This window comes from Impatiens glandulifera, chromosome 5 (assembly GCF_907164915.1).
Source record: "Impatiens glandulifera chromosome 5, dImpGla2.1, whole genome shotgun sequence".
NCBI classification, from domain to species: Eukaryota; Viridiplantae; Streptophyta; class Magnoliopsida; order Ericales; family Balsaminaceae; genus Impatiens; species Impatiens glandulifera.
The window spans coordinates 32,732,397-32,744,545 of NC_061866.1; the positions used below are offsets into that span (position 1 = coordinate 32,732,397).

Consider the following 12,149-nt stretch of genomic DNA (forward strand, 5'->3'; position numbering starts at 1 on the left):
AGATATTTTTATCCAATCCCTTCTCTTCTCTTCTCCTCGATCAGTCGACGGCGACGGCGAGGAAGAACACCCAGAAACCCTAAAACGACCCTCTCTCTCTCTCTCTCTCTCTCTCTCTATACCCGCATTCCAATTTTTAAGATAGTAAAACAGAGCCAATCTTACAGTTTCATAGGGTTTTGAAGTTTCTCTGCATTGAGAAGAAGGAAATGGACTCGGATGAGGGAAAGTTGTTTGTGGGTGGTATAGCATGGGATACTACTGAAGATAAGCTCAAAGAACACTTTGAGAAGTATGGTCAAGTCAGAGAGGCTGTGATCATGAGAGATCAAATCACCAAACGACCCAGAGGTTTTGGTTTTGTTGTATTTGATGATCCTTCCAATCTCGATGCTGCAATTCAGGAAAAACATTCTATTAATGGAAGAACCGTAAGTTCACTCACTATTCTTTTTTTTACATCCATCTCATCTTTACCCATTTCTTTGCATTCTTGTTTCACTTTTCCATTTCAATTCATACCTGCATTTCTTGAGACAAAAGTTTTCATTTTTGCTTCAACTGTTGGTTTTCTGATCTGTTACCATGGGCTGTTGTTGGTTTTCAAAATCAAGCTCTATAGGGGGTAAATATTAGTTCTTAGATGTTTATGTTCATTGATTTTGAAATTGAATAATTGTGGAGAAGTTGTCCAGGATGAAGGTCTTTAAGAAACAATTGAAACAAAGAAATGAATTAGGAAACTATTTGTTCCAAACTACCTAAAAAGAGAAAAACATTAATTAACCTGAATCCCATAAATCAATGAAATCATCTTCAAAATCAGAACTTCTCATCTCAAAACTAATTAACCCTCATATGTTTCCTAATGAGATCAAGATTAATTATATTAATTTGATCTTTTGTCTTCTAGATTCTTTCTTATCTTAAATCGAATCATATTTACTCTCCTATTCCTTTCTTTAGATAAAATGTTAAGACTTTTATATCATAAAGGAACGACACCTTACAAGCAACGCAAGACAGTGTAAAAGAAAGAAAATGTGAAGTTCAAGAAACTATAAAAGTTAGATCCAAATCAACATCAAAGAAATCCCATCTTGCGCAGACCCCTCCTTTTGTAATTGTGGAGAAAGAGTGGAGGTTAAAACCCTTTATCCTTTACATTCTGAAACTGTTTTCCATCAAAAGTCGTATGTTGAGTTACCTCCAAGTCCACCATAGGATAAGAGTGATGATCTTCCATTCTTGGTCAATCCTTGTGGAACTGCACAATCAATCCATTGGTCCCAAAAATTCTAGATTGTCCTAAGCATGGTTCATTGAAAAATGAGGATATTCAGGGACACCTTCTCACCAAAATGGGGCAGATTAATATCCAGCTGAGTGTGTTCACCTCTTCTCACTCACATTTGTTTTTTTGGTCTCAGGATTACAAACATTGTCATGAACCCTTTTAGAATTTTCCTTCCATTGGACCCACCTTGAAATTTGATAAGTTTCTATTGCCTCAAATTTGAAACTGGTGCCTCCTGGGACCAGCAGCTTTGGGCAGGAATTCGAGCTTATACATCCTAGAAGCTCCAATTCCTCAAGGTCCTGCTAATGAAGCTGCTGCCCGAAATTCTTCAATGAAGGCATGATTTTTCTCATTTCTTTTATCAAACTTCTTGATAAGGCATAAGCTCCAAATTTTTTCCTCCCTTGGAAGCATTGTATACAAACACTAAATCTTCTTCAATAATAATGCTTTTTGTAGCCAACATAAAAACTTCATCAATCTATGTTCATTTTCAATCTTGTTAAAAAATCATAGATTTACACCAACCCCGCCTGTTTGGCATCTTGACAAGCAAAGTTCTAATTCAGTTTTTGAATTACCTGTTGTTGTGATTGATAAAGATCTTTCTCTTGCAACAGGCTGCTGCGTTAACATGAAACCCTAAGTTTCTTTGAGCTTAAGTTCAAATTTGAACACTGAGATGTTATTTTAGTGAAATATGATACAATTTAGTAGATTCTTTATGTGTGTGTTGTTATATCTGCTCTACAGGTGGAGGCTAAAAGAGCTTTATCGAGAGAAGAACAGCGAACCAGTCAAAATCCTGTAAGAAGCAATGTGGGAGGGGCAGGAAATTACAGAACAAAAAAGATATTTGTTGGTGGTTTGCCTACCGCTCTGACAGAAGAAGAGTTTCGTCAATATTTCGAAACGTATGGAAAAGTAACAGATGTAGTTATCATGTACGATCCAAACACTAAGCGTCCTCGTGGTTTTGGGTTCATCACGTTTGATTCAGAGAGCATGGTGGAAAGGGTTCTCCACAAGTCCTTCCACGAACTGAACAACAAAATGGTTGAGGTAAAGCCAGCTCTTCCCAAAGAAGTAAGCCCAGGTGGTGCAGTAGTTAGCCAAATAGTAGGTGGCTATGGACCCAGTTCTTATCCTCCAACCACATTCGATGGTCAATCGATTGGTGGAAATAGATTGATGCAGGTTCCAACATCAAATGGTCCATTTGTATCGTATCCTAACTTTGGAATGCCAACATATGCATATCCTATGCCTAATATAGGATATGGAGGGTACAGTGGCGGTTACAGTGGCAGTTATGTTGCAGGCCCTAGCAGCAGTTATCTTGGTGGACCATCTGGACCAATGAGCAACCCATGGATCAACCAGTATCCTCATGGATATATTGGTGGGGCGGTTTCTGGGTTAATTGTTCCAACTATGTATGGTAACTATGTTGGACCCGATAGCTATATGAGCACTCGAACAGGAAACGGGCCAAAAAGGAATGTTGTCACGAGCAGTAGAGCTAGAGGGCAGCATGGGAGTCCTGCAATGAGATCATCAGACTCTTGATTGGATAATTGGATTTGTTCTAACTTCTAGATTGCCTTTACTTTGCCCGAAAAGAAGGAAGACCAGGCAAAAAAATGGCAACTAATTCTAACTTCTAAGCCATTTTCATTGCAAATCTAGAAGTTGATTTAGTTTGACATATTAATTTCTCTTTGTTGCTACTGCAGTATGTTTAGTATCTCTTGTATTTATGTTTGTGTCTTTTAAGTTTGTGGTTATGTTTCACGTGCTTCTATTCTCCCAATTGTTTTAACTCTATTCTATATTGGTATTCAATCTAGAGGCATGTCTGCTAACTCTTCTTTTCTTATGGATTTCACAAGCCTTTATGACATTATGGCAATTGCTTTCAAATCCTAAATGGGAGTTTTATCAATTTGGTGTTGATGATGGAGCTAGTGTTTACTTTTGCAACTTGGGGTTTGCTTTGTTTTCGACCAATTAACACGTATTCAATTTTTTTAATACATATTCAAACTTATTTAATACGTTTTTTAATCAAATAATATATTTTAATTTGTTTGATACTTTTGAAACTAATTAACACATCTTTTCTTTTAATTTAGAGACAATAAGAGGTGAATATTCTTTTGGTTAAGTGTGTTTGTAAGCTAGATGCTTAACCCGCGATAATTGATTGTATTCTGGAATTCAGCGTTCTCAAACAAAAAAATCATATCAAACACATTTTTTTATTAAACATGAAAAATAAATTATAAACGAAGTATTAAAATAAATCAATAAGTTAAAAGGTATAAAATCTAAAACAATTACATTTACTTTTCTTAATTATAATCAAATTAATATAAATAAATATATTTTATTTATACGTTTTAAAATTTTTATTAATGTTATTAATATTATTTTATAAAATTATAATCATGACTTTCAAAAAGAGAAGGGGAAACTTTGGGTAAGAAAATATGAAAATTGGAATCAGAAACAATTACAAATGTTATATAATTGGTTTTGTTTGGAAAGCCAACTAACTGAATTTGAACTTAAAAAAAAAATCTTGAATCTAGTTAAAATCATATTTGAAAACAAAACTTAAATTACTCTTTTCTTACCATTTTTCTAAAATATCTAGTATTTGTATAATCTAAAATGATAGACTAATATATGATTTTAATCTTAACAAATAATTATATACAACAAATAAAACAAAAATAAATAGAATATTGTTTAGACTATGCTGAAGAAAATTTTGAATATCAAGTGAAAGAAAAAAGACATTATAGTGCAATCTGAATTCTGATTAATAATAATCTGATAAGGATCCCAATTTTTTTTTTTAAATTAATAATCATTATCTAATCAAATCAAAATTATAATTGGAGTCAAAATTTACTTGATTAAAAGCCATTCCACATTGATAAAATATTATAAAGCACCCACAATGTGCAAGGTTTGATTGTAACAATAGTCTCTCAACCAGGCAGGACACATAACATAAGTAAGTGCCATATATAGCTACAACCGTGCATAGAAAACACAATAATAAAAAGTTTCATCGTCTTAACAAAATATCATTTCACCTAGTATTTTCCCTACGTCTCACATACCGAGTTCTATCATTGTACCTGGGTCGGTCCTGAGCTCTTTGCGGCACTGGTTCAACCCTTCTCTGCCTCTCAGGTGACCTTTGAACAATCTCTCCATTCACTAACAACTCAGCTGCAATTTCACAAAATAATTGTTCTAAATGTTTGGTAATAATTCAAACAACTTCGTACAATCGATTTGAAGTGTTTTATAGAAAGATTGAGGAATGCCCGAAGCCTTTCTAGATACGAAAACTAGAGAAATCTTAGACAGATGAGAGGATGGATTCAGCTAGCTCATCTAAACTATATTTGTTATGTTTTTAAGTATTTGGGACTGGTCTGTTTTGCTTTATGAACTCCATAAAAAAAAAAAGCTTATTGTAATTATAAAAACTGGCTCAAATTAGTTCCTACTGGAGCTCTTTTGATTTTTTAGAAAAACAGTTTCTATCACATAACCGTTATTCTAACCATCAAATCACTTCATTTATCAATAAAAATACCAAAATAACCTTAGGATAAAATAGGACATTATGGCAATTCATCTTAAAGAAAATCCCAAATAACCTATTTTTTTTTATCAAACAAGCTCCTGTAAGTTCTTGGTTAAGACTTAGTTGAGAATATTAAATCATAATAATCGTAGCTAAATTGTTTTTCCTTTCTAGAAAGTATATCAATATATTAATGGAATTCGATAAAAATGACTATGAGAAGTAATTTGAACATATTTTGATGCAAATTGAGTTTCTTTATTGTTACTTAGTCACTATTATGAAACCTGTTAATGGTAAAATTCTATACAGAAGATAATACAAAAAAATGACAACAATCAGTTTCATGTCCAATGATGATCTGCAATAAACTAAAAAGGTCACTTATCTATTCAGATCAAACACTTAATTGGAATAATCTCATGTCTACTGATGATCTGCAATAGTCTAAAATGGTCACTTATCTATTCAGATCAAACACTAAATTGGGGCTATCCGCTAAAAATTATGGTAGAGCAGTTTATAAATGTCTACGCAGTGGACTTGCCAAATTTTTCCTTTCTTCGATTGAAGTTAAGGGATACCTGGGCTACCGAAGGGGGGATGTAAGAAAAATTACCAACTTGACTCTTAGCCCAATGTATGTACAGAAGAAGAAAAAATAATTTACAATTTTAGTGTCTGCTATGTGAAGCCAAATAGAAATAATGGGAAGGATGGAGATTTTTTTTATAGGATAAAACTATTTCATTGACCATACATTTGCAAAGGTCACAAAATTATGATGAAAACCCAACAAAAATAAGAGCATTACAAGTTATGACCAGAATGGTCATAAGTTACAACCAAAACAGAACAACTCAAGAGATACATCAAACAGAAGAACTCAAAAAAGAAGCGAGGATTCAACTCAAAGGCACACAAATGAATTGAGATTGATACAGATCCTACTTCCCTGGCAAGGATAGCTAGTTACTGCAACATTACTACCAAATACTACTCTGAGGCGATTTGTTTATAGATTTGGTGAAAAGTGAGTTTTTGAACATCAGATTTTGAGATTGAAAAATATTTAAATTGAGTGAAATGGGAAAATAATGAATAATATTTAGAGAATACTAAACGTAAAAACATGTTAAATAGCTAGTGTAATTGAACTACTAGCTTCATAAGAAAATCAAATTCGTTGTCAAAATAACATCATTGCATTAAGGTTAGTTTTGGGATGATTTGATTTTATTTGATGAGAGAATCTATACCGACAAGCATAGCACACATTATTTTGAGGAAGACATCAAGTATTTCTGTACTAAATCACCATACACTTACCCATATTCTAGCCTAAAAGAGTATGCAACACTGAAGAACATTCATTAATCATGACTAATGATAACCCTAGACCATAATCTACAAAAGCAGGTATAAATCTACAAAAACTTACCACCATAATCCTTATTTTCAGCATCCACATAAGAATCGGGAAGGACAAAGAGTACACCCGGCAAACCTACGATCAAGGAAAAAAGGGTTTCATTTGACCTATACAAAACATACATCTATTCCCACTTTGATTCAGAAATTTGCTAACCTTCAAGCTTATTGGAAGTCTCCTCATCAATTTCACATCCAAACCCAAAATATCTCTCGCAAGATACATTGTAAATCTTGTTCTTTGCTTCTTCTTCACTGGTTTAACATCCAAGACACAAAACAACATATAATATACACACATATAGAATACAATCACAAAGTAATAGTGCTTGTGACTACCTTCCAACCACCTTGGCTAATGTTTGGATGTAGGCATCGATCATCTGTTGCTTTGTGGCACCTTCACCGCCGGGATTTTCCATAACAATGAGCCAGTGCTCATAGTCACATCCTGGGAAGAGAGGAGCCATTTCGGTGGGAGGACGGTCGCTGAAGTTGGAACTGGAATTGAGTGGCGAATATGTGGAGCCACCAGACCGGTTAACCCTGCACCTGACAACATTTAACCTGCTAGCGCCGGGAGATACAACTCGCAAGGAGTGGGAAAGCGAAGTGGTTGATCTAGCCGGTCGGAGGAAACCCGGAAGAGGAGGAGCTCGAGCGATGGTAGAGGTGGAGGATAGGAAACGCTTAGAGAAGAGAACAAATGATAGTGAACGAGTGGATCTTTCGAACAACATGGAACGGGAAAACGCCGCCGCTACTGTCGTTGCCGCCATGGCTATTGGAGAGAGAAACAACCACAAAATATATGCAATTAATCTTTCGTAAAGGGTAGGGTTTTCTTTATATTATACCACAAAATGAAAATATGGAATTAATCGTAGTAAAGGAGTAGGGTTTTGTGTGGAAAATTTGATGAAATAACCCTCATAAGAGGGTTATTACCATATTTAAGATAACCTTACTAATTTTTTCATATATAACCTTTTGTCAGGGCAAAACTTTTGCCCTTTAATTTAAAAAAAAAAAATCATTTTCTTTTCCTTCTTTTCCCTTCTCCCCGTTTTCCCTCCCTCTCTCTCCCTCTGTTCAACTCTCCCTACACCGAAGATGACCGATCAGCCATCCTCTCCCCCGAACCCCGAAACATCGACGACAATTCAAACCCTTCTTCTCCCCCGAACCCCGACGAGCCCTCAACGACAAATAAGAGTCCCCGACGAGAAGCAGAACTCCAGAACGACGAAGGTGAGTTTATCATCCATGTTTTTCCCGTTTTCTATCCGAGTTTACCCTTTTGTATCGTTTATATTTCATGCATGCTGAAATGGAAGAATGATTAGTGTTTATTGTTTAGGTTTAGGTTTAGGTTTATTGGCTGACTGAATCGTTTTGGGTTTAAAATGCATCTGTCGAAGGCTGTTGCAGGTTGTCGCAGACGAATGCGCATTCGTCTGCGACAGATGCGCATTCGTCTGCGACAGATGCGCATTTGTCTGCGACGTTTGCAATATGTATCTCTCAATCTCCATTTTATGTTTTGCTTACTAGTCTATGCATGTGTTATTTTGATGTCTATAATCAATGAATGGGCATAACTTCACTAGCCTGTACGTTTGAATGTTTTTGAGGCACACAGAAGGGGCGTTGAGGATGAAGTCCGAATGAAATGGGTAATAATAACAATGGGTGTGGAGAGGTGAATGCACAAATGGATGATCAGAGAGAACCTTCAGAGTATTTTCTGAACGACGAGGAGACTTATAATGGGCAAAACGATTGGCGTGATGGAGGGGTTGAGTTTGATTTAAATGCTAAGTAAAAGAGGAACAATTCTAAATCTGAATACAAAGAATGATATTTTGATTGATTGATATGTTTGTGAATTAGAAGGGTTTTATTTTCATCACTCAGTGATGGTGTTTGTTGTTGCAGTTTTTTTTTTGTCATAATCATTTATATTGAAATCAAATTACTATAAATGATGTTTAATTGTTGATATATGTGTTGAGAAATTAAGTTTCATTTAAATCAATCAGACATGTCATGATATTGATAATTAATAATTTACTGTCCAATCTAATAATCATTAATCAAAATATTTATATTATTGATGTTTTGTACATAAAATGAGTGTTATTTGAAAACAATCAATTGAAGCTGGGTACTAAGATTTAATCATTCTCATCATTATTTAAATTATCACCATGTATCATTTATTGTAAGACACTTAATTTGAATGTTCTAAACAATTGTAAAAATATCTTTGTTTTTCTGACAAAGTCTTCGCCATCAAATGAACATCGCTCTTTTAATCGTTATACTGCATTGCATTGTCGAATACTAGCCTCATATCAGCAAAAATGTCACGGACATTCTTATAACCAGTTCCATCTTTACCTCCATTTGATTCTTTATAGTACTGAAGTACATAAGTCTGTCCATAACCTATACACACTTTCCAACATTAAAATCAATAGAAATGTAAACCAGAAAAGAAAAAAGTACCTTAACGCATAGTAGTCATCCAACCCAAGACCTTCAATATCAACATACTGCATAAAGGGTCATTCCCACTTGTGCTGAGATATCTGATAAGTAAATCACAATGTCAGAAAGCAAACTAACATTGTTTGTACAAATAATCAAGTAACTAAAAGGTCGCAGGCGAAAAATGCATTGGCAAAAAATCCATCTGTCGCAGGCGAATGCGCATTCGTCTGCGACAGATGCGCATTCGTCTGCGACAGATGCGCATTCGTCTGCGACAGATGCGCATTCGTCTGCGACAGATGCGCATTCGTCTGCGACATATGTGCATTCGTCTGCGACAACCTGCAACAGCCTTCGACAGATGCATTTTAAACCCAAAACGATTCAGTCAGCCAATAAACCTAAACCTAAACCTAAACCTAAACAATAAACACTAATCATTCTTCCATTTCAGCATGCATGGAATATAAACGATACAAAAAGGGAAAACTCGAATAGAAAACGAGAAAAACATAGAAGATAAACTCACCTTCGTCGTTCTGGAGTTCTGCTTCTCGTCGGGGACTCTTATTTGTCGTCGAGGGCTCGTCGGTGTTCGGGGGAGAGGAAGGGTTTGAATCGTCGTCGATGTTTCGGGGTTTAGGGGAGAGGATGGCTGATCGGTCATCTTCGGTGTAGGGAGAGTTGAATAGAGGGAGAGAGAGGGAGGAAAAACGGGGGAGAAGGGAAAAAAAGGAAAAGAAAATGAATTTTTTTTTTTAAATTAAAGGGCAAAAGAGACATTTTGCCCTGACAAAAGGTTATATATGAAAAAATTAGTAAGGCTATGTTAAATATGGTAATAACCCTCTTATGAGGGTTATTTCATCAAATTTCCCTTTTGTGATATGGACCAGTCTTGTTTGATTTCATTTATTTACTTCTTTTTTTAATCAATTATTTAATATATATAAAAAATGTATGTATTTTAATTATTCTGCAATTCATTTAAAAATATTTAGGATAAAACTTCTTTAACCTTGAAATATTACATTTCGTTTTGCATATATAGTTTTTTCAATTAATTGGAGATTCATAAAAGAAAATGTCATATCTCCATAAACTTTGATGAAGTGGAGCATTATTCATCTTGCAATCTTAATTCGCTAAAAAAATATTATGAATTGAATTATAAGCAACGGCGGAGCTAGAATTTTAAAAATACTCGGGCTAAAATATTTTTACAAAAACTAATATATATAATATTATGTATTTTAAATATTCCATGATATATTACAGAATATGAATAGTTTAAGCACAACGAAACAAAGTATGAAATTAATTCCTCGTCCAATTTCACGTTCACCATCAACAATAGAATGAGTAATTTCATTAGTTTGAGCTGACTGACTGTAACCCAATATTACGTTTTGAAAAAGATGTAATAATATTGATAATAGTCATTAGATTCGAAAAAAAAGACATATAGAGATCTCCTGTTCAGCCGCGACAACTAATGCTAGTTGTAGTCGATGAACAAAGCAATGCACATCATACGCATAAAGGTAATCTTTAATAAATAAAGTTTGCAAACTATTAAAAATACCACTTATATTGCTAGCACCATCATATCTCTAACCTCGCATATTATTAATTTCTAGATTATATCTAGTGAGGACATTATATATTTTTTTTATTGATTGTTACAGCTATGTATTATAAATATGCAGAATTGAAATTATACAGCACTAGTAAAAGAATAAATTTCAATTTAAGCCGAAAGAATGTGATCTTCCGTTTTAGCCTTACAAATTATAAAGAACTAATGATTAGTAACTAGTAAGAAAAGAATTTATAATTTTGAAATAATTATTATTTAATAAATATAATCAATATAATATATTGAAAATATAATATAAAGATAATAGATATATTATCTTTATATTATATTTCCAATATGTTATATTGATTATATTTATTATTATTGTTAAAGACATATTTTTTTAGTTAAGGTGAATAAATTATATATAGTTTAATGGTATCTAATTAAATTTAATTAGGAATGAATAAGTTATATATTTTTTTATTTAGAATATGATTGATTATATATTATTAGGGATTGTTTATTTAGGAATTAATAAATTAAAATTATCTTTAATTATGAATCAATATATTATATAATATATTAATATTGATTAATTGAATTTTTATTTATTTAAAAAATAATAAATTAGATTTAGATTATTTAGATATAGTAAATATATTATAGAATATATTAGTTAGATGTTTAGATAGAATATATATATATATATATATATATATATATATATATATATATTATAATATATTAATTAGTATGGTGCGGACTATTAGTTAGAAATTAATAAATTTAGTAGTTATATAATTATATATTATATTATATAATAGAACTATGGACCTAGGACGGTCGGTGTAGTTGTTACTGGCTCTGTCAATTATAAGTTCATTCACATTTTAAGGGAGAGGATCTTCTGCTACCAAATAAGCATGTTACCCCTGTTGTCTCTCACAAGGAGAGGAGAGGGGCAATATGGTAAATAAATGAAACCCCTGTTGTCATTTATTTACCATATTGCCCCTCTCCTTGTGAGAGACAACAGGGGTAACATGCTTATTTGGTAGCAGAGGATCCTCTCTCTTAAAATGTGAATGAACTTATAATTGACAGAGCCAGTAACAACTACACAGAGGATTTCAAATGCATTTTAAGTGGTATCAACTTAACACGTCACGTTTACACTCATATTTATTTTGACCATTCTTGAGTACCACGACTCATTTGATTCCAACTGATATTTTAATCCCAAAGCTATTGAGCCCCATACTTCACTTATCTTCAATTGAATTTTAGAGTTTTAAACTCTTTTATTTTTATTGACTTGTGGGCTCTAAAATTCCATTGATTCGATCAATCTTTTGAGTTCTTGAGGCCCATCTTGCTTTCGATATTGAAAACATACATTATTTCAAGACAAGATTTTACAGCTGGTCTAATAAACAACATTTAACAAAGTTGTTAGGATCGGTGACAACTATAGAGAGAGGGTCTGAATATAGTTGGAAACTTAACACTTTCAATTTGATTTTAATCTCGTTAGAGATTAAAATATGTTTCTATTCTTCACAAATTATCTCAAGCTCTTGAACTAATTCAAAGATGGAAGTGTTTGCTAAATTTGAAGCGACAGGTACAAGACAGTTAGATACAGAAATGAAATAACACAATGAATTTTTTGGATGTTCGAAGATAAAAATTAGTTTTTTCTAAAAGTCACTCATTCTTCTATTTCTAAA

The 12,149-nt window shown here is 33.3% G+C and overlaps 2 protein-coding genes across 2 annotated transcripts; one reads left to right on the forward strand and one right to left on the reverse strand.

The window, feature by feature from the left end:
- LOC124940458 (heterogeneous nuclear ribonucleoprotein 1-like) lies at window positions 1-3,201 on the forward strand. Its single transcript, XM_047480979.1, has 2 exons — window positions 1-431; window positions 2,054-3,201. Exons 1-2 carry the CDS (start codon window positions 210-212, stop codon window positions 2,867-2,869), a joined length of 1,038 nt encoding a protein of 345 aa, XP_047336935.1. The 5' UTR covers window positions 1-209; the 3' UTR covers window positions 2,870-3,201.
- Window positions 3,202-4,234: 1,033 nt separating this feature from the next.
- On the reverse strand, window positions 4,235-7,169 carry LOC124939963 (multiple organellar RNA editing factor 2, chloroplastic-like). The gene is made up of 4 exons (XM_047480431.1): window positions 6,681-7,169; window positions 6,499-6,596; window positions 6,352-6,417; window positions 4,235-4,546 (listed from the first exon to the last, which is right to left on the reverse strand). The coding sequence occupies exons 1-4, from the start codon at window positions 7,118-7,120 to the stop codon at window positions 4,404-4,406; spliced, it is 747 nt and encodes a 248-aa protein (XP_047336387.1). The 5' UTR covers window positions 7,121-7,169; the 3' UTR covers window positions 4,235-4,403.
- Window positions 7,170-12,149: the final 4,980 nt, after the last annotated feature.

Coding starts and splice junctions, on each gene's coding strand:
- LOC124940458 (XM_047480979.1), top strand. CDS start 210: ATGGACTCGGATGAGGGAAAGTTGTTTGTGGGTGGTATAGCATGGGAT. Junction 432..2,053: donor ATTCTATTAATGGAAGAACC/GTAAGTTCACTC, acceptor TCTGCTCTACAG/GTGGAGGCTAAAAGAGCTTT.
- LOC124939963 (XM_047480431.1), bottom strand. CDS start 7,120: ATGGCGGCAACGACAGTAGCGGCGGCGTTTTCCCGTTCCATGTTGTTC. Junction 6,418..6,498: donor GACTTCCAATAAGCTTGAAG/GTTAGCAAATTT, acceptor CCTTGATCGTAG/GTTTGCCGGGTGTACTCTTT. Junction 4,547..6,351: donor TGAAAATAAGGATTATGGTG/GTAAGTTTTTGT, acceptor GTGAAATTGCAG/CTGAGTTGTTAGTGAATGGA.